This window comes from Ambystoma mexicanum, chromosome 5q, assembly GCF_040938575.1.
Source record: "Ambystoma mexicanum isolate Mex_15411 chromosome 5q, UKY_AmexF1_1, whole genome shotgun sequence".
NCBI classification, from domain to species: Eukaryota; Metazoa; Chordata; class Amphibia; order Caudata; family Ambystomatidae; genus Ambystoma; species Ambystoma mexicanum.
Window position 1 is genome coordinate 730,706,904 of NC_090933.1, and position 21,338 is coordinate 730,728,241.

Sequence of the window (21,338 nt, forward strand, 5' to 3'; positions counted from 1 at the left end):
GGGCACATGAGCAGCATGGTTATTCAAAGCTTGGTTACAGGTTGCTTATACATTGCATTACATAATTACAAGTGTGACAATGAAAGACATGTGTACAGTTTGGCAAGAAGGAGAATGCAGTACATATATTTAACGATTTACATATATTTTATAAATTTACATATAAACATACATTGCGGAAAGCAGCAGTGTAGTGTTAAAGGTGTTAGTGGTTCGTGTTCTTTATCCAATGGATGTAGTTGCGTCTAAAGTGTGAGTAAGATTGGTGTGTTCTGAGAGATGGTGGTAAGGAGTTCCAGTGTTGAGGTGCTTTCACCTGGAAGCTGTTGCCGCCCATTTTGGTGCGTTTAAACCTGGGGACAATGAGCAGGTTAGCGTTGGAGGTTCTGGTGGGTCTGTTGGAGGTGTGTTTGCATATTCTGTCTGCCAGGTAGTGTGGGGCAGCGTTGTTCAGGCATTTGTGGGTGAGCGATGCTACTTTAAGCAGGATTTTGTCTGATGTGCTGAGCCAGTAATGGGATTTCCTGATGTTGGAAATGTGTTCCCTCCTGGGAATGTTGAGCGCTGCCCTAAGAGCGTTGTTTTGTAGCGTTTGAATTTTGTTGGGGATTTGCTAGCTGGCTCCTATGTAGAGGGCATTACAATAGTCTAGTTTGGATAGTACCAGGGATCTGGCTAGTGTAATGCAACTCTGGGTGGATAAGAAGGGTTTGGCTGCTCTTATAAGCTTACATGTGTAGGCCGTGGAGGATGCCATCGAGCTAACCTGTTTGTGGAAGGTTAGGGAGGAGTCGAGGTATATTCCTAAAGTTTTCACTTCTTTGGAAACCTTGATTAGGTTCCCGTCTATGATGAAGTTGGTGTAGTTGTGGTCGAGTTTGGTTAGGTTGGTCGTTAAATGCAAATGGTCGCGTCTCACCGGATTGTGGGTTTAGCCAAGGAAAAACCCCCTTGAACATAAGTATAAAGTATGAATAACCCGGAAGAAGACTGCGCCCAATTATCAAAGAGGTTTCTTTATTTTTAATTTTTAAAGTGCCCTTAAGTGATGACACGTGTTTCGGTCTCCCTGAGACCTTTTTCAAATCAGGGCTATTAGTCTTGGATTCCTCTAGTGCCCCTATTACATTTGGAATTAATCTTCCACAATAAGCGGGTTAGATTCCTCTCGTACCGATACAGCATTTGATCGCGTGTTGCACAGAATCTCGAGGGGGCACTTATTGTGGAGGATTAATTCCAAATGTAATAGGGGCACTAGAGGAATCCAAGACTAATAGCCCTGATTTGAAAAAGGTCTCAGGGAGACCGAAACACGTGTCATCACTTTATTCTTTTTAACCACATTTTTCTTACCATGAACTGGTAGATGGGGTTTGGGGTTAGGTATATGGAAAGAAGGGTTGGTGTAGTTTAGGTTCTGGACACGGGGAGTCTCCACCCATATTTTGCACTTAACCAACCCAGTAAAATGTATTTAACCGCGATCAATAATATGCGTTGTTCTAAAATAGAACCAGATAATCGACCTTGAAAACGTGGCTCTTGTATCACAGCAAAAAATCCTCTTTTGGCTTTTTTATATTGCTGCAGTCTCTGAGTTTACCCTAGACACCAATGAACTCTTTACATGGCTTCTAACCATTTGTCTAAATGTAACTCAACTTTATGAAAGTACCAGCTCCTCTCGCCTGAGTATGTGGTATTAGCAATCTATCAGTTTGCACTTTACTCTTTGTAACCGCTTCTTGATGACTGTGGAATGATGAACCCTGTGAATACTCACTGGAGTGGACTGCCAATGAGTTATCTGTTGGAGAAAGACATTTTCTGATGCAGATTGAAGAGAAGTGGGATCTGAGGTGTTCCAAGTCCGTTCTCGGAAGGATGAGTGGATACTTGGTGTAAGGAAAGTATCTATTCCATCACCTTATACAGAGGAAGAAACATATAACCTGACCCACAAGCAAGTAGAGGAAAACCAAGGAGATGTCTGGAGACCATAGAGAGAACTGGAGAAGGAATTGAAAGACTTTGGAAAGGTCTGAAAATCTAGAAGAACCAAGAGACTGCGGCAAGGTCAGAACAGTGATTATTCCCTAGAGAGAATTGTCCAACGAATCATGATGTGTGTTTTGTTTATAGATTAGGGCCAGACTTTGATAGACTTGGTTTATAAATACTTTTGTTGGCCAAGAATTGAAGAGCATTTCTTTTGGAAGCATAGGTTTAGGCATGAGGCTAAAGAACATATTAAGTTTAGGTTTGGACTTTTGTGTTGGCCACCAATGATAGAATAGGATGTCCCTGAAGGCAATGGATACTCTTTAGATGGGGTTTGGTGCTTTTAGGTTTGTAGAAATTAACATCCTACGGTGCAGGGAACACCTAGATAACCCCGCTTTGGGTCATGCCGACCTTGACACTACTACAGATTGACTCCCTGTTAGTTCTAGGTTAGCCTCCCAACTCATGTAGGTGTTTTTCAAACATAAAACTGAAACACGTACTACTTAATAAAGACAAGTTGAACTTTACTCTTGTCACAGTGCCTTAAGTGGCACTACAAATCGAGCCGGGGCTCATCGAGGGGGCGTGGCCTAACAGCGGGGGTCTTGATGGCCCGTTAGGCCACGCCCCCTTGACGAGCCCGGGCTCAATGGGCTACTGCCACCCCTGCCAGGCAGCCTTTCGTAGAGATTAGCACCCTTTCCCCTCTGGGGGAGAGGGTTCTGCATTTATTTTGTGTAGGCTTGCCTGGCAGGGGACAGTGCCTGCCTATTCAGCCTTAATGGTGGTGCTGCCCCTCGCCAGTTGGGGAGGGGCAGCACCACCATTAAGGCTGAAAGGGTGAGGCCACTGGAAGCAGAGGCCTTTTTCCTAAATACTGAAACTCCCGCGAATGCGCGGCAGCTCCAGTATTTAGAAAGCAAGGCCTCTGCTTTCAGCGGCCTCACGTTTTTTCCATAATGGTGGTGCCGGCCGACGGGAATCTCTTGATTAAAGGGATGCCTCGCAGGTGCGGCGCCAACATTATGGCTGAAAGGCATTTTTTTTCTGTAGCCTGAAGCTCTCGCAAACGAGCGAGCGTTTCAGGCTGTAGAAAAAAATGCCATTTCGTGTAGTGGCCGGGGCTGCCAGGGGAGATTAATGGGCCCCGGCAGGGCCCCGCCTCAAAACGAAATTTCGGAGCCTGCCGGGGCCCAGCCCCGGCAGGCCCCGGCCCACTTAAAGCCCTGCCCTTGGACTCTCTTGTTCTCAATTCACAATATCTCCACACCTGTCCCAATGGGCATCTTTGTTATTGATCACCCAGGCCTCCTCTTTGTTAGTGCAAACTGAGGGCATGGTCATAATCCACCAGAGACCTACCGAAGAAAGTGACGGTCAGGATTCAGTCCTTCTTGAGCCAGTATAGCTACTCTGCAAGTCATAGTACTACATCTGGACTAATGATGGAGTCCTAAAATAAAATAAAACCAGTGTGTGTATGCTTACTAAGGTCAGTTCAATCTAGAGCTTCACCCGACACTGAATGCATATGTGCCTAAAAGGTCTAACCCTTAAGGCGTTTCTGCTATTACCCGCACCCCACATCTGCCAAGGATCCAAATATGGCAGAACCTAAAAGACTTTACTGAAGGCCACTTAGCACAGATACTTCATGTAACTAACTGCATCTGACACTACCCCATATGCCACCAGTCTGTGAGGTCTCCCAGGGAGGTTGGGCAATGTGGCTGGATTTTCCCGCCTAACCTGAACATTTACAAGGACTTAAGTTAAGAAATAATATTAAGGTTGGAACCCTCTGCTTCTTGTTTGGGTCCCGAATTGCAGCTCTCCAACAAAGATTGTTTCTGAAGTTTAACAGCCTTTACCTTATGTAATAGTTACATTGCACACCTTTCTTCATTTATGGTGTCGTTGGTTTATCCTTATAATTCTCATATATATGTATATATATATCAATGTATATACCTGTATATCCGGTCCATAATTCCTCCCAACCGAACTAGCCCACTCATGATCTAGCCGAAAGCATCTGTGTTCACAAAGCATACTTTACAAAGAAGGAACTGAGGGGGGAAACAACACCCCGGATCACACTCACGCACACAATAAAATCTTACTCACACATATAAAATGAGTACTTAGCATCTTGACTATCCCTTTCCTCTCACTACCACCAGCCCTACCCTCTCTTATAGCATGTAATGTACAACACCCAAGGATTTTAAATTACATATGACGAAAGATCCTGCACATGCATACTTTTGCATACGGTGGCTATATCAGGCATATGATGTTATTGCGTCATCTGATGCCACGTTTCATAATACAGCCCAGACCTATGGGCTGTACCACTGCTTGTTTGCGTATGTGTCCGAATGAGAAATTCATCATTCTGACACCTAACCCTCGGTGGAACCGTCTTAGAAGGAAGAGAACAGCAGTTCCGCCTCCCAGCATCACAGCTAGGTGCCATGACTTATATTTACAGAACAGGGCCACTGTTTTCACTAGTAGAAATATTAAAATTGCTTCAGAATTCTGTAAACAATTAAGTCAATTAGGGGTGAAGCCAGGATTTCTTTCCAGGGTGGGACGGCACATAATTCATATGAGTCCACCCACTACCCCCTAACGAAAGGAGATTTATTTATTTTTTGGGGGTGTTTTATTTCACATGCGTCCGCGGACTAGGTCAAACTTTAAACTACAGGAAGCCACTAAAAACCTTTAGCTAGTTAGAAGACACAATTCATCCAAATGCCCACTTGCATTGTCATATCATAGAACATAAAGTCATGTGAGCCCAACATATATCCTCCTCTGAGTTTTACTACTGTACTTTTGAAGACACACAACAAAAGAAACTGTGATACGTGTACATGCTCGTAGTCATTGTTTGACAATGGCATGCATATCTTGTTGTGTGTGATGTGATGAAAAATGTGAAGTGCTACAAAAGAGGTGTTTACTTTATGATTCAATTTCGTGTTTTGGAAGGTTTGATTGCTAAATGTGGTGCGTGGTGGTCTTTGATATCAGGTGAACCTATTTAATTGCGAATGTCTCAAACATTTACACTTAACAGAAAGATTTGTCATAGGGAAATGAGTAAAAATCAATAGTATTCATTTTATTAACTGCCTACATTTAATAGAAACAGTTGGCCGTATCAGAATTCAAGCATATGCATGTTTCCTCTTCTGGCACAGAGCAGTAAAATGCATGCAGAGTAACTGTTAGGAGACACACATGAATATGCTAAAACAGTGCTCTCACTTAAATTAGGTCGTATAAGTCCTCGCATTTTCATTGCATTTCATCTTGTATTCCTCTTCATATTATAAATGTAGGAATGCATGCATCAGAACGAAATATGATGTCAACCTAAAATCCTGAAATGGTTTACTATTTCACATCTGACATGGATAAACGTGAGATCTCTTCAAACTACTCCACCTATGGATGTACTTCTTTCAGACTTGCACACAACCCAGAAGAGTCTGTGTGGTGGTCACCTGCTTGTAGTCAGTGTTTGACACAGCCAACTGACTTAGTGTAATGATATATGATATGGTATTTGTAACGCTCCTGTACACAAGTGTTTCAAGGCGCGACGAGTCAAGGAAGGGAGAACAGAGGGATAGTGTAATGCATAATATGTGTAAATCCACAATTTAAGGTGTTACATCTTATACAACAGATGGTGATTCAAAGCCTCCTGCTTGGTTCAGAGCTGGGAATATTACAGGTATTGACAGGTTGTATTTATATTTGCTTTAGCAGAGGCGTCCCGTGCTTTTCTTGATGGTTTGATTACTCCTTGTGGGAAAGAGGTCTTAATATGGATGAGCAGCACCTCTACACACTTGTACATTGTATCATGAACGTCCAGCATCCTGCAGTCCGAGAAGGAAAAGCTTCTCAGCATGATGCGATGTTATTCCTGAGGCCCAGACTCCATTTGCATCCATTGGATTATGTATTTTCTAAAGGAGGTCAGCTAAACAAATTGCAGACAGAGTCCTGGTCTTGATGGGGCTGGTTTGCCTCCTGTGCTGTCTTCTGTTCCAGGTGAGACTGTGTCTGTCCATTTTAGGTCAGGACCATCGCAACGAGTAAAGACAACTTTGGGGACCACTGAACCAAAAAGATGAATGGACCCCAAAATGATCTCTGTGCACCATCCCAATTCGCCATTGCCGTCACATCCAATAGTTTGATACCTTGCTATAGGACCTATTAAAAAAAAAGCATGGGGTCTCCATTAAAGTCCCTTTCATCTGTGCTAGAATGAGAATAATAAGCAACTGCAACGACAAGGCAGGTGTATACAGGCTGCAGTAAAGAGGCAGAACACAGGTCAGTAGACCTACGAAAAGAAGGCACACATACCGTAAAGGTTCAGAACTCAGATTAGCAGCCTCACAGAATGTACCGTCTGTGCATCCTGGATGAAGGAGGCTGATCGGAAGCAATGAGTAAAGTGCACCTATTTATTTATTAGAATAGATAATGGACACAGATTAGAGGTTACCAGGAAGATGAACCTACCCAAACAGACTAAGATTCGAAGAGGCCATGTTTTTTTAAAGTGGCGTGGCAATGAGCGTGCCAAGAAAGAAACCGTGGTGTGAAATATAGAAATGGTCATTTCACATTTGTTATATATGCAGCAAAACTATAGCCACTTAAACCATGTGTGGCTTTTCTGAAAAGTGCACACTGATAAAAACATTACTTTTAGTTGCTAATAATTTTAAAATGTTCGGGACTGGACATGTTAACATGTTGGGCACTATGTTAGTAAACAAGCTGCCCAGGATCACACACATTAGCACTTGACTACCTTATTTCACAATTCATCTCTTACAGCAAGGTGCAATTATTTGTGAATGTTTGACTTTCATGAACTAAACCTAATATTCTATGTTGTAGCTCTGACTTCGAAAATACACAAATCAAATGATAAATCAACATGATAAGATTTATTAAAGCTTGTCATGCAAAAGGTGAATTATTGTAGCTTTACTTTCTCCATCTTAAATGGAAGTCTGCAAGTATCAGAATACTAATTCATGCTAACCTAAAAGATCTCATCTAGGTTATCCACTTACTGTATTTTAAAGATGTGTATACACACTCTGCAAAATAAAGTTTGTGATACGTTCACCTGATTATAGTCATTGTTTTGCACAGACTTTCAGATTGTTATTCTTGATATGAAGAACACCATTTGAAATAGTAGGAAAAAGGCAATCCGTTTTTGTGTCAAATAAGCAGACCTTATTTGGTCAGCACTCAAATGACCTACTTTAAAAAACAGCAGGCAATGGGTTAAACTATGCAATCACAATGTAGGAAGCCATACCCTTCTACCAAAGTCAGCATAGTTCTATGCAGGTAGATAAGACAATGTGTCTGATTTACAAAGCATTTTCCAATTCGATTTTTCCATTGAGAGGTGCTTTTGTAAATCGGGCCCAATATGTCCAGGATCACGGTATCACCTGGGAAAATCTGGGAAAGGGGCCTTAACAATTTGCTTCACTAAATCTAATGTGGCTACCAAATCCCCTCTCCTGACTATTGCATAAAGCTTTTCGTCAGAGGCATTGCTAAGGGAGGGCTGAGGGGGCTATAGTCACGGGTCTTTTGGTTGTAGCCCCGGATAGAAGCCCAGGGGCTACAGCCAAAAGGCTAGCTAGCCCCGAATCCCGCCAGTCCAGATATTAGCTTAGCCCCTGATCTTTTCCAGACATAGCAACACCCCTGCTTTTCGTTGGGGCTTTCTGAAAAGTCTTTACAAACCTCGTTTGATTGGACCAAGCTCTAGACTTGCACCATACCTATGCTTTGTCCATTTGTATAGCTTTTCTGGTGCAGGTACATTGTTTTTTTTTTTTAGCACAGTAGCTATTGCTACTTTGAGTCTAAAATAATTTTCCCCAAGACTATCTCACTGGTGGTTGCCTATGAATATCTTCGGAAATAAAGAAGTAAAAAGACAAGTATTACTCGTATTTCTGTGGCCACCTGCTATCAATAAGTGCCCAAACCTGAAAAGAGAGGGAAAGATTCTTTTAAATAAATCCTAACCACTGATATTGCTCTGTGCAATGCTCCAAACCATTGTGTTGTAGTCTGCCATGCCATTCCATAAGGGGTACATGTATGCATAGCCTTGGCCCCATCCCAAAAGGTGCAGTCCAGCCCAAACTACTATGTCACATCCCTTCTGCATGAAGCCACGAGGAGCTCCAGCCAAGTTTCGGCCTCATTGCTAACATAGTGGCAAGAGAGAGGAACACAGAATTCTTTTTTGCCATGTCCCCATTGAATTCCAGTGGGGTCAAATGCGTAGACACAGTATTTTTTAAACCCCTTATAGTGTACAAGTACCTATTTATAGTCCAATTGTGTAATTAAGATGAGTGAATTGTGAAGGCAGTGTTGCTTGGACTTGTTGAGGGAATGTAAGTTAGTGAGGTCCAAAAAAGATTTGGCTACTGCATTGTTTTGACAAATCAGGGATACCTTCCCGTCAAGGGTGACACCCACGTTTTTTAAACTCTGAGAATGAACTGGTGCATGTTCTTGGGGCCAGTTAAGACTGTATTTAATAGTTGTTAGTACAGACAGGTGTTTAGTTTTGATGGGGTTAAACTGAAATCGAAAAGACACTTGGGGCAAACTAATATTAGTTTTAGACCTGATCAGTAATCATATGCGCAAGTTGTATTTTACTGGTTCTTCTAAGCTATAAACAGTCAATAATTAATCTTTATTTTACAGAGACAATACTGATGAACATTGAAAGGCGACTGGTCCTACCACGTCTAAAAAAGGTATTGTATTTGTTTATTTTTTATCTTGTGCCTTGGTTTATTTAGTGTCCTGTTTTACACCAGTAGACGCACACAGGAAGGATATATTGCAATATTATTTATTGTAAATAAAGTTTGGACATCAGGATGCCGGTAAGGAGCCCTGCTTTCTCCATCCTCCCTTCCAACGGTCCTCCCGTTCCACCGTCCTCAGTTTTGGAATCCTCCTTGTGCTCGATACTGATGGCACAATACCACACATCCCATTTCTTTCATCAGGACTTTCTGCTGGCCTCTTACGGTTGAGTGTAGTCTCCCAGATATCTCAGCCTTCGATAGCCTTTTTTGGACCTTGAAGTTGACCTCAACATATCTGTTTCATTTGGCAAGGAACATTCATCACCATGCCTATTACTCACACTTACATCATTCCTACCAGATATCACTTCACCAATCCTTTTCCTCACAACCATCACCCTCTCTAAATTCCATACTCTTCCATCCTCAGTTCTCACCACATATTTGATCGACTCACCCTATTGGCTTTGACCACTGACATGGTCACCTCTCAAAACAGCAGGCAGTCGGATCCTAACCCAGTTATCCACCTGCAGAGATAGGAATTTCCTGAAGCATCTCTTATCCTGCAACTCTTTGTTTTTCAACTACCTCTCCCTGATGTTCTCCCTTACATAATCCAATGCCACCACCATTCTGGTCACATCACCTATCCATCCTGGAACCCGTTTTGTACTGACCTTCCTCCCCCTGCTGTGCTCAAAAGGAGAAACCCCAGTGATTTAATGAGGTGTGAATTGGTGAGCCACCATTGTCTTCTTCACAGCATTCTTCCAGTCTTTCCCATTAGGCTACGCCCATCTGATGGCCTCTTTGATCACCCTATTAAATCTATCGACAACCCTGTTAGTTTGGAGATGATAAATGGCACTGGTCTTATCCGTAATAGCCTTCTCCTTAAAATACTCCCCCATTTCTCTTGACTTGAATTGGGTAAAATGATCTGTAAGAGTCACATCGGGATAACACTTCCGACCACATATCTCTTCAAAAAATTCAATCACTTTCCCAGCTGTAAAAAATGCAACATCATCAACAGCTCCGTCTATCTGGTCAACACATCTATTACCACAACACAATATGTCTGACAACCACCACTCCATATTGGCCCAATCAGACCAATCGCCAGTTTCTCCCACAATCTCCCTGGTATGTCCAAGAGAGCCATTGAACGTTTCTCACTCACTCAAAACTATTAGTTCCTGACGATCTTTCTCAATTTGAGTGTCACACGCAGACCACCAATCGCTGTTTCCAATCCTGCACTTAGTCTTGATGACCTTCATGCCCATTATCTATCCATTCCAAACTTTACATGGTCATTTTACACAACCCTCCTTCCATTAATTCCTTGATGACTACCCCTAAAAATGTATCCTTTAGCATTTGCTCATTTCATTCTTGCCTCGGAATTTATGGCTCAGATACTCCAAAAACTACTTCCTGATCCTCACTATCACCATAGATTTCAACATTCATTTTCATCCGGGACAAAAAATCTGCTGCATAATAATTTACTCCAGGTATGTATGTAACAGTAAAGTCAAACTCTTGTAATCTGGACACCCATCTCCTTATCCTACTGGACCCATTGTCCAGACATTTTGTAGTAAACCCCTCAACCAAAGGCTTGTGGTCAGTGTGCAATTCAAATCTTGTCCCCCAGACAAAACATCTGAATTTGTCTGCGGCCCATCTGATAGCCAAAGCTTCCTTTTCTATGGTTGCATACTTTATCTCTGGTCCCTTAAGTAAGCGTGAGGCAAATGCTATCACATGCTCCTTCCCTTCTTCATCTGTGTTAGAATGGCCCCTAGTCCAAAATTGCTTGTATCTGTTGTGATCACTGTCCGCCTTGCTCTCTTGTAGTTTTGCAATGCCAGCGCTCTTGCCAACGTTCCCTTTATGTATTGAAACTCTGCCAGTTGTCATCTACTGCAAATGTTATACCCATCGTCATTGCTCCCCTCAGAGCAACCGTGTGGTCCACAAATTCTCAAATGAACTTTGAGTAATACTCTGCCATACCTAAAAATTTCCTGACCTGATCTTTGTAACTTGGTTTGGCCATGTGTTTTATCGTTCCAATCAAATTCTTCTTTGGTGAAATTCCATTTCTTTACTCAGTCATTCCGACATCACACAGTTTTCTGAATACTCGTTCCAACCTCCTGTCATATTCCTCCTTGTTTTCTGCATAAACCAAAATGCCATCTTTGAAGAAACACGTTCCTCACCATCAAATATCCTGTACATAATCTTTTGAAATACTGATGCTGCAGAGATTACACCAAACGGCATCTTGCAATATTTAAATAATCTTTCTGGCATTATAAATGCAGTAAGATGCCTGGATTCTTTATGTAATTCAACCTGGTGGTACAGCAAAGTGGGGTCTAATGTCGAAAACACATTTGCTGGTCCCATCGCTGAAATCAATTCCTAAATATTAGGCAAAGGACGTCTTTCTGGGATCACACATTTATTGATTACTCTCGTGAATACAAATTCTGATCTTCCCCAAACTTTTCTATGATCCCTTGCTCCTTCAGTTTTTTAAATTCCAATTTTACTTCATCCCTCATGGATAGCGGAATATTGTCCAGCTTTTGACCACCGGCCTGGAACTCTGTTTAAGCATTAACCTCAGCCTTGAATACATCACATGTATCTATTGTGCATTCTCTTCTGAGGTCTCTATGGCAAACAGCGATTTATATGCATTTGGATCCAGTCTGACCCTCAGCATTTTCTATTGCGCCCAACTCAGAAGTGGAGAGGCTCCCTTTTTCGCCACATATATCCATTTCATAGCCTCTCTTTCCTTGAAACCTAAGGATGCGCTGAACCAGCCGATAAGGTATAGCCTCGCCCAACCATAAACTCTTAGATTGATGTCTACTTCACCTAGATACTTTGGTCCAAATCTCTTCCATTCCACCTCCGGAATGAGAGTATATTTAGCTCACAAGCCAACCATCATCACCGCTGGCACACCGTTGACATTGACTATAGTCTTTGGACTGTCCACATCTTCCTCTGAATTCCCTACCACTGAAATACACTCTTCACCATCTTCATAATTTTCTTTGTTTCCAATCCAGTTTGTGGAGGCATTCCTACTCGTACAGGATCAAGACAGATGCCCTCTTACATTGCAGATTCTGCAAATAATTCTCAGCACTGGGAAAACCTGTAACATGTTCTCGAAGTAGCCTGCCCCCTTTGAGGTTGTCTGCCTCATCCGCTCTGTTAGTCTGTGCAGAGGCCTCTTCTGCTGACCCTGTTGTTGCTGTTCCACCTGTTGTCTCTGCTATCACTGTTCCATCTCCTCTTCACACTTTGATTGCTCACAGCAGTAATCGGTTCAGTATTAAACTGCTGAGGAGGGGCAGCATCTGGGGCAGCCTTAACTATGACCTCTTTCACCCTGCTTTCCAAAGCTTTCACACATTTTTGTGTTCAACCACCTTGGCCATACATAGAACAGTCTTTAGAGGTGGGTCGCCATCCACCCAAAGCCTCTCTCTAACCTACTGCTTATACACTCCAACATTAATCAATCCCTTAATCTCTCCTCAAATTGTTGGATGAATTTGCAAGTCCTCGCCAGCTTTCGCAGAGCAGTAATATACTGCTCTACACTCTCCCCTTCTTCTTGTGTCCTCTTTCCAGACGTATACTTTACCAGCATAGTGCTGATCCTTTTTTCATGTTTGTTCATTTTCTTTATAGACTTTTCATATTCATTCACATTGCCGCTCTTTTCTGCTGTTAAATGAGGCAGGTCCTCAAATATATCTTCTGACCTGCTGGTCCCAGACAATATAGGAATAGAGATTTCTTTCTTTCAGCGTTGTAATTTGTACCACACATTACATTTGCATAATGCTGAAAGGCCTTTAGCCACCACTTCCATGGTAGTGTGGGCTCCCCAACCTATGGTAGAAACATAGCTGGTGGGGGTACAGTGTGCATGGCCATGTCTCCTGCACCCCTTTGAACTACTGTGGCAAGCGAGGCCAGATCGCTTTTTTTAAATATGTACAACTTTCTCACTTCCACTCTTCCTTCTGTTTTATTTTCCTAGTTGTCCTGAGCACAAGGTCTATGAAATCCAAATCCACTTAGCTTTGTTTTTTAAAGTACTGGGGAGAGGATGAGGCCCTATGTAGTACATATGCTGTTCACTTGGTGCCTGACTTCCTAAAATGGCCGCACGTAATCTATGTTGCCGGGCCCTTTCCTCTAACTGTTTGAAACAGGCATCTGGCACAACCAGCTTCTGTGAATCTTTTCAGACTTCACACCAGCACACTCTTCCCCGCAGCGCCCTTACCTTCAATAGATCGCCACCCCAGATGGCGCTGCTCAGCCTCCGCGTTCAATATCAGACGGGCTGGCACAGCAGGGCTCGCCGATACTGCAAGACTGCAGAAGGATCCTCTTAAAACACTGGTAAGTCGTGCCCCTTCGTCGCCACTATGTAGTGTCCTGTTGTACAGCAGTACACAGACAAGGGAAGAATAACTTGTAATATTATTTATTGTAAATGAAATATGGACATCCGGATGCTGGTAACACGCCCTGCTCTCTGCATCCTCCCTTCCAGCAGTCCTCCTATTCCACCGTCCTCCGTTCTGCAATCCTCCTCATGCCCGATGCTGATTGCACAATACTACAGTTTGTTATAACATCTCTCGACAAACATGCATCATAAACAACGTCAAGTAACAAAGACAGTAATAAAACTAACCATCAAGAAAGTATTTGAGGTTTGCCAGCTAAAAATTGCTAATTGCTACAAAACAACTTAGCTACACTTCTATAATAAATACTAATCCTCTAATAAACACAATGTGTGTTTTCCCATGCCACGTTGTAGCAATAATCAATTAAATCTGTGTTGTATTGCATTGTATTGCAAGGCATCTCTTATCCTTTCTAACATATGCCTATTTCATTTGTATAGTTTCACATGGCCGTGCAAAATTATCCTTTATTCATGAAAGAACGGTTTCAGCATGAATATAAAAAACAACTTTTTTTCAGTGACTATATATTTTCAATAAAACTACTTTGTTAAAATGACCTTATGGTTACAATGAAAAATCTAAATACCATAGAAATGTGCCAGTTATCGTAAGCTATGCAACCGTAATTCCCGACACATATTGATGTCAACAGATTGGTAATGTGACATGTGATGCTATCGATGATTGTGATGTATAGTATTATCGATGGTGCCCTTTGTGGTGTCATCTGTGATGTCGTGTGCGTCTTTATGGTCAGTGTATGCTGGGCTGCCGAGTTACTCTTTTCGAACCATGCTGCCACTCCAAAAATCTGAGTGATTCAGGCTGTAGGCATGACAGAAATTGTTTTCAACGCAATTCAATCGGGATTACAGAAAGCTTGGGGCCTCCCGGTGACTTTCCCCCCCTTGACGAAACCGCACACAACTTTTTCTTTGGATATTATTGTTCAGAATCGTCAAATGGTGCCAAAGTTATAAGCTGCTCTTCCATTGAGGAGAGCAACCAACCCTGTAATATATACATACATTACACATATAACGCTTACTTGCCATCACTTCCTTCCTCGCAGTGCAATTTCCTCGCTGTTCCTTCCTCGCTGAATGGGTTCCTGGTCCTGTTCCTCGCCGGTCATCTTCCTAGCCAAATGCAACGCAAAGGATTGCTCTGTGTCCAGCGCTCTGCGGTGGATCTGGTTTAAGGCGACAGTTGGCGTGTGTAGGAGCAGGACTTGGAGTGCCGTGCTATGATCTGTTATGCATTGCGCGGCAGGGAGGTGAAGAAATGAACTGCCATCACAGGATGGACTGAGGGGAGATTGCCAGACAATAGACATTCCAGACGGAAATAGGGTACGTTTTACGGGGAATTCAATGGAGGGGTGGGCATAACTTTAAGTCTCTAAGAAGTGGGTGGGTGGAGGGGGGCGTAAAGGGTGGGGATTTGGTGGGATAAGAACATTTCAGCTGTTAACTTTGTAACTTCTGTTTGTAACAAATTTTTGTCTGAAACTCCCAGCGAGGAAAAAGCAAACGTGCCTTCTGTCATGATGAAAGTGGCCGCGTTCAAAATAGATTCGTCGAAAGCACATAGAACCGCATAACAGAGCTATTGATAGTGACTCTGTAGTCATGGTTAATCTAGTGTTTCAGTAGAGAAGGCATTTATGAGATGCTTATACCCTTGATGGCATTTGACCAATCCGACAAAAATGATACCCATGCCCTTCTGGATTTGTCTGGACAGATTTGTGAAGTTCTAGTCAGGTGGGCCAAAGGTATAGGAGGGTCTCAACAGTTGCATTTCCAATTCAGACCTCCATAGGAAACTTTTGTTTTCACCTATAGAAAAATCAGCTTGATGGATTTGCACCAAACCTTTGAGAGGAGCTGGCATCTTGGAAAACATGTGTTTTGCTTGGTTTGGTGAAAATCCATTCAGCGTTGGAGCTTTTTGACTGTTGGATATTTTGGCAGTTAAATCTGCAGATCCACAATTTGAATTAAGAAGCATTTATTGAATTGTATGAAGAGAAAATAATTGGATTTTATTGGCAGGTTATTGTAAGGGCAGACAGTCAATTTTCTGACTCAGAGTAGACTTACATTTATTTTTTCCTATTTCTTAAACTAGTTTTGGGCATTCTAATCGACTTTACCAGACTTTTCACCAGGTAGGGGTAAGGCTGGAGACCCAATTGGGCCACTGCTGTTGTTTTCCTTTGTGTAGCCCTAACTATTTTTCATCTACAATGAGACTTAATCCATTATCTCACTGGGGACCACAACGCTCGCGCATTTTCTTTAATGTGTTCATTTTCTAATGGCCACCCTTGGGAGGCCCATAACATACCAACGGGTGAGTGCACATCAAGGTGCCCCCTACATGTCCCGGGGCGACCGTCTTCACACAGATAGTTGAAAGTAAAAGGGATGATGGCAGATCGCTTCTTTTAACCCACTGAGTAAAATGGCTGCCCGGTCATCTTACCACGTGGATGTTTACTAACACCATGAAGGGGCCAAAATGGTGTTTTGTCTGCTTCCTGTTTCTTCTAAAATTCCCAAAGGAATTCCAGCTCATCCTTGCAGTCTTTGTACTGAAGAGAGGATATGGCCATTTTTGGGCATGCACTATGTGCATTCCAGCTTGGGAGAGCATAATACACCATGACCAGAAAATACTGATGTATACCAGGTATGTGTAGTCATGGCTGAAAACACATTCTGCCTGTCTGGTAGGTGGTTTTCCCATAAATGTTTGAATATGGGATGCTTTCCACTGATTGGAAAGCAATCCAAAACTCAATAGGTGCACAGGGTATGACTGGAGAACGGGGCGAGCCCTCCCTGATTCTTTGTGGGTCGGAATTTGTATAACAATTCGGACCCCACGGCCACGCCATTACATAGTCATCAGTCTAGATCTCGGCCTGCTTCTACTGTTGCTGAGAGGAGGAATCCCCAGGAATTCCTGGAAGCTCTACATATCAAAGGCATATCCTGTTCCAGGTCCCTGCTTCTTCTTCTTCGACCAGACTGAACCTGCAAAGGTGCCCCCTTCCGGGCAGGGACAGCTAGGAACCTCCTCCTCTTCAATTCAAAGCATCCCTGCAGGTGGTGCTGGTAGATGACAAAGGATCTGCCCCACTGAGGCTGTGGATCCTCCATCTTGATGGGCGAGATGTCTCTGGAAGTTGGTTGCCATCAGCTGCTGCTGTTCTTTCTGTAGGGACAATCACACGGAGCCCATGGCCTGAATGTCTCCTGACTTGGTGGCATCTCTTGCTGCTGGGCAGACAAAAAGTCTTCCTTCAGGTACCCCGCTTATGTTTCGCTGGGATGAGCATGGCAGGTTCTGCTTGTGGAGTAGAGGCACCCTTCTAGTCTTCAGACTAGGAGTATTGGGAAATCCCCCCAATGTTGCCTCTCGTGTGCCACCCTTGCTGCTGCTCCTCGTCTGGACGTCCTACCCACCAGCCTTCATATCGTTTATCTCACTTGGGCCTCTTCAAAGGTTCTATGTGATGTTACCAAATTGATTTATAATGAATGAAATGATACCAAAAAAATATCGGTTTATTTTTTAAATTGGGGAATCGTTGGGGGGGCGGTCCCCCAAATTCCTAATTTCCCCATGCTTGTAACCCCAACCTGAACCACCCCCACACCTTTTAACCCTTTGCCCCCACCCCTATATATTTATATTTCTATATTTTTTTCGGTAACATTTCAATTGTTATTTTATTTTCATAACATCACTGGGTACCCTCTTCAAAAGGCTGTAAGCTGCCTTTGTCTATGGACCTCAGGTCTGTGGAATCTGACACTTACTTGGGGCACTGTGTGCTCTGCTGAGGCTTAGCTCTGGCATTTCTCCTTGTGTTAGTCATCTGAGGATCCACAGGGCTCGTCCATCCCTTTGTTCTGGGTTGCTGCAGCTCCTGCACGTCTTGTGCATGTCTTCACTTTGGGGCCTTTTCACGGTAAAACAGGGCAGACATGGACTAGCCTGCTCTCCTTTGCTGGAACTCTTCACAAGGCTTCACTGCATCACAGGGACAAAGTATCTTCCTCTGGACCGACCAAACCCTAAAAATCCTTAGCAGGAGCCTGCATGTTAGCTTATGGCGTATTGACTAACATTGCGACCCTCTAACCCGTAACTTCAATTTTAGGAGGGTCGGTTAGGTTTACTTACCTGTACTGGTAGTAACTTTATAAGTGGTGTCTTCCTAATTTATTTTAAATGCTTTTCTTTTTTTTTTTGGATCTATTTTTGTTGGGTATCTACAATGCTATTTATTCTGAGGCATCTCCGTGTCATAGGACTGTTCTATACTGCTGCAAGGTCTGGTATTTCTAAGATAAAGGTGATTTACCTGTTGGTGAATTTTCTATGCAACTGCTGTCTCAAACTCCTTCACTTCCCTCTTTCGTAACCTGTTTACAGGTTCCAGTATAACTAGCAGAATTATTTACCTCTCCCAGGATAGTGGAAACAGTGTTAGAATGACTTAGCTGTGACTTACCTGTAATTTTGCCACAAAGCCAATTCCCACTGCTGCAAGAAAAGTGGGCACTCGCCTGCCACGGTTGGCTGGTAAGATACAGATGAATAACCTGGAAACTTTTCCCCCTAATCACTTGTGATAAATTGAAACATAGTAACAAGTGAACCAACCATGTATTTAATATGCCCCATTTAACTTTTTCTTAAATATTAACGGACCTAGTGCCCTCTAATATTCTATTTTGGTATTACCCTTAAAGGTATGTTCTACATGCTGATTACTTGCTCATAAATGTATATATATATATTTTAGTTATCAGAACTTGTGTTGTAGGCACTCATGTTAACACACTTCCTTAACAAAAGATGCCTTATGTTTGCTTTTCAATGCAATATGTAATTGTCAAACAAACGTTAATACAAATTGCGAGTTTAAATATTCAAGACTGATCGGTCTCTGAAACTGCTCAATTGTGCTCTGTTGATTTGTTTTCTTTCTGATCCAATGACCCACCTCCTTCTAAACCAGAATGCATATTTGAAAGAATATGTTCCTCATTAACTGTCAGCACAGACTGCGTCCTATTTGAACTAACAACCGCCTTCACAATGGGCCAGCCACAAAAGCACAAACATTACTCTACTGGCTAACTAATTGGACAAAAGGGTAAAAAAGATAGGAAGGGCAATCGCTGTAGCTGTAAAGACAAGAAGACAAAAATCAGTGCCAGGACAATAAATGCTCCCCAAACACCTTCCCCAAGAAATAATCATACCTTTAGTTCCAGATATATGAGGGACAAGAGTAGGGCAGGGACAGAGGACCTATGCAGGGGGCACAAGGTAGAAGGGGAGGAGAGAAAAAATCCAGGTCCAATCCTTAGAAGTCCAAAGTCCTGATTCCTTTAATAGAAGCAGAAAAACAAATTCAAGAGGGCACCAAATCCAAAATTGACAATCTATAAGCATATATGCTGATCACAATACAAGATCACATAGTCCAGATCCTCACCAAAACCAAACCGAAGGGAAATCCAAAAGAACAAGATGCAAGTAGAGTTGCTAAAGTCTGGAACGCCAAGGATGTCCAAAAGATGCAGGACAACGCCACTCACAGGTAATCAGCTGATAAGTGCTGGAGCCGGGAAGACACTGAGTTTTTAGTTTTTCCAGCATCATGGCGCGTGCCACATGCATGTGCGGCAGCATGTCAGGTGACTGTATGCGCAAATGCATAACGACAGGTAGTATATTTCCTTCCTGCTCAGCCTGTCCAGAAGACGTCATGGAAGCTGCCAAGGATGCGTCTTAATGTTGCGTTGTCTGTGCGGAGGCACAGAACTGCTGACTCTGGGGGAGTGTGACATTAACCCCATCTTCCAGTACGTCCAAAAGCACTTTGGTGTAGACTTTATCGAGGCTGCCCAACAGAGCAATAGGTCCATCATTTCTAGGTTTACTGTATGAAACATTTTCGAATATGGTAATATGTCTGTCAAACGCCAAGAGGTGTGCAACTTAAAATCTATGTTAAATCCATTAACATTAAAACGTTTCGTCAGAACAGAAACTCAAGCTTTAGGTTCTTATTTAAATAGGTCAGTTGATAAACTATAAACAATTGGGACCCAGTGCCTTCCCAGATCTTTGGATTGCAAGTGCTAAGCCACTTCAGACTTCGCAAAAATCAGATGGTTCGAAACTTGATTCAATTAATAGGATAAGGATTCAACAGGTAAAAGTGCCTCAGCAGGAGTAGTACTATAAACCTTCCGGAAGTTCTCATACCAAAATGGCTCAGAAATAGTTGATTCAAAATCAAATTGGTTGTAATCGAAACCATGTATCACAATTCTCCAGAAGCCAGCTTGATTAAAGAAAACTGCGATAGTTCCCAGTTTCAGCTCTCCTCTTCTCTCTTCTTAGATCTTACCAATGACTTACAAGCCAAACTCAGCCTAATAATCTGGATTCATCTTTAATCTTCAGGAGTTTTCAAGGCCAAAAGAAAAGTGTGCTTAGCTCATCTCCATTCACTGTCCCACCACGTATGTCTTTTGATATATTCTTTCCTAATAAAAGTAGAAGAGCATGTAATTATCAAAATTGCTAGAAGGGATTCCATTACTAAGAATATTGGTTAAGATGGAACAAAATTCACTATAAAGAAGTGGTCATATTCTATCTATAGCAAGAGCCCCCCAGTGCCATGTCCACTGGCTGCTACACCTTGTGATGGCAATATATTTGGTTGTAGGATTGGGAGTGGGACAATGAAACGTCCCTAGAGCCAGGTCCAGGATCACCAGTAAATAGTCCCTCTTGAAAGGGGAAAACCAATAAGATCATGGACAACTTTCCACCAAGTTAAATTGATTAAAATGTAATCCAAATAACTAACTGAATTCCCAGTTCTAAAAGTTGTATGTGCGGGATAGTGACTGGGTAAACAGCCATCATATGCCCTAAACCCTAGTTTAGTGAAAAATAACGCCAACACAGTGGCCATTGGCTGTCAACGCCAGGGAATTTTAGAGGTTAGCTTGGGGAATCTACCATACCTCCTCCTGGGTTGAGAATCTTACAAATTCCAATTATTTTCCTCTTGTCTTTACTTATTTTCAAGCATGAGAATAGCATTTGGCTGTTTTGCCACATTAGTATGAATTGGGTTAGTACCTATATAAACCCAAGAGCACCTGCCTTTCTCCTCTGTATGCATGTCTCTGGTGTCCCATGGCAAGCTGTGCAGGATTGCCTTGATCCATGGGCAATTTCAGCCACTTGGGCATCAGTGCTGCATCAGGAGTAAGAGCAGGTGGCTGGGTCAGGCTGTGCGTGATCCCCCTTAAACAATCTTCCAGTGCTGCTTCACCCATATTTTGGCTTAAACTGTCACCTCTGATCAGATGTGGAACCTGCTGAATTTAATCGTATTGCAAAGTGGAAGTAAACAAGCTAACCAGTATTTCCTTATGAATGGTGAGTGAATAAGTAAGAATTTAGCACTGAGTCGGTATCCTGCAGTGGGCTCCGAAAATATGGAATACAGAAGACTGACTCCTGGCATTGCTCAGATGTCAGTCCTCCTCATTGAGGCTCACGCTTTTCAAGGGTGTTAGGTTAGTAGTGGGCCATAATGTAGGGTTTCGTCCTTCTTAATGGCAGGTTACTTGGGAATGCATCCCACAGATGGTGGTAAACTTCATCCTAAGGCTAAATAGAGGTGCAAGACAAATAGCCAGCAAGCACCATGAAAGAATTGTATGCAGAAGTTTGAAGAGAGAGTTCAGATGGTATAAATCCATGGAGCTGTAAATGAGTGGGATACATGCTGTCCACCAGGAGCAGTGAACACAGCAGGTAGGTTGAA

General features: G+C 42.7%; 1 protein-coding gene across 1 annotated transcript in view; it reads left to right on the plus strand.

Moving 5' to 3' along the window:
- The window catches only part of LY96 (lymphocyte antigen 96), a 327,458-nt gene that overhangs the window by 279,298 nt on the left and 26,822 nt on the right, over positions 1-21,338 (plus strand). The window contains exon 4 of the mRNA XM_069621218.1: positions 8,809-8,861. Coding sequence (XP_069477319.1) covers positions 8,809-8,861 — 53 coding nt within the window. The remainder of the gene's footprint in view (positions 1-8,808; positions 8,862-21,338) is intronic.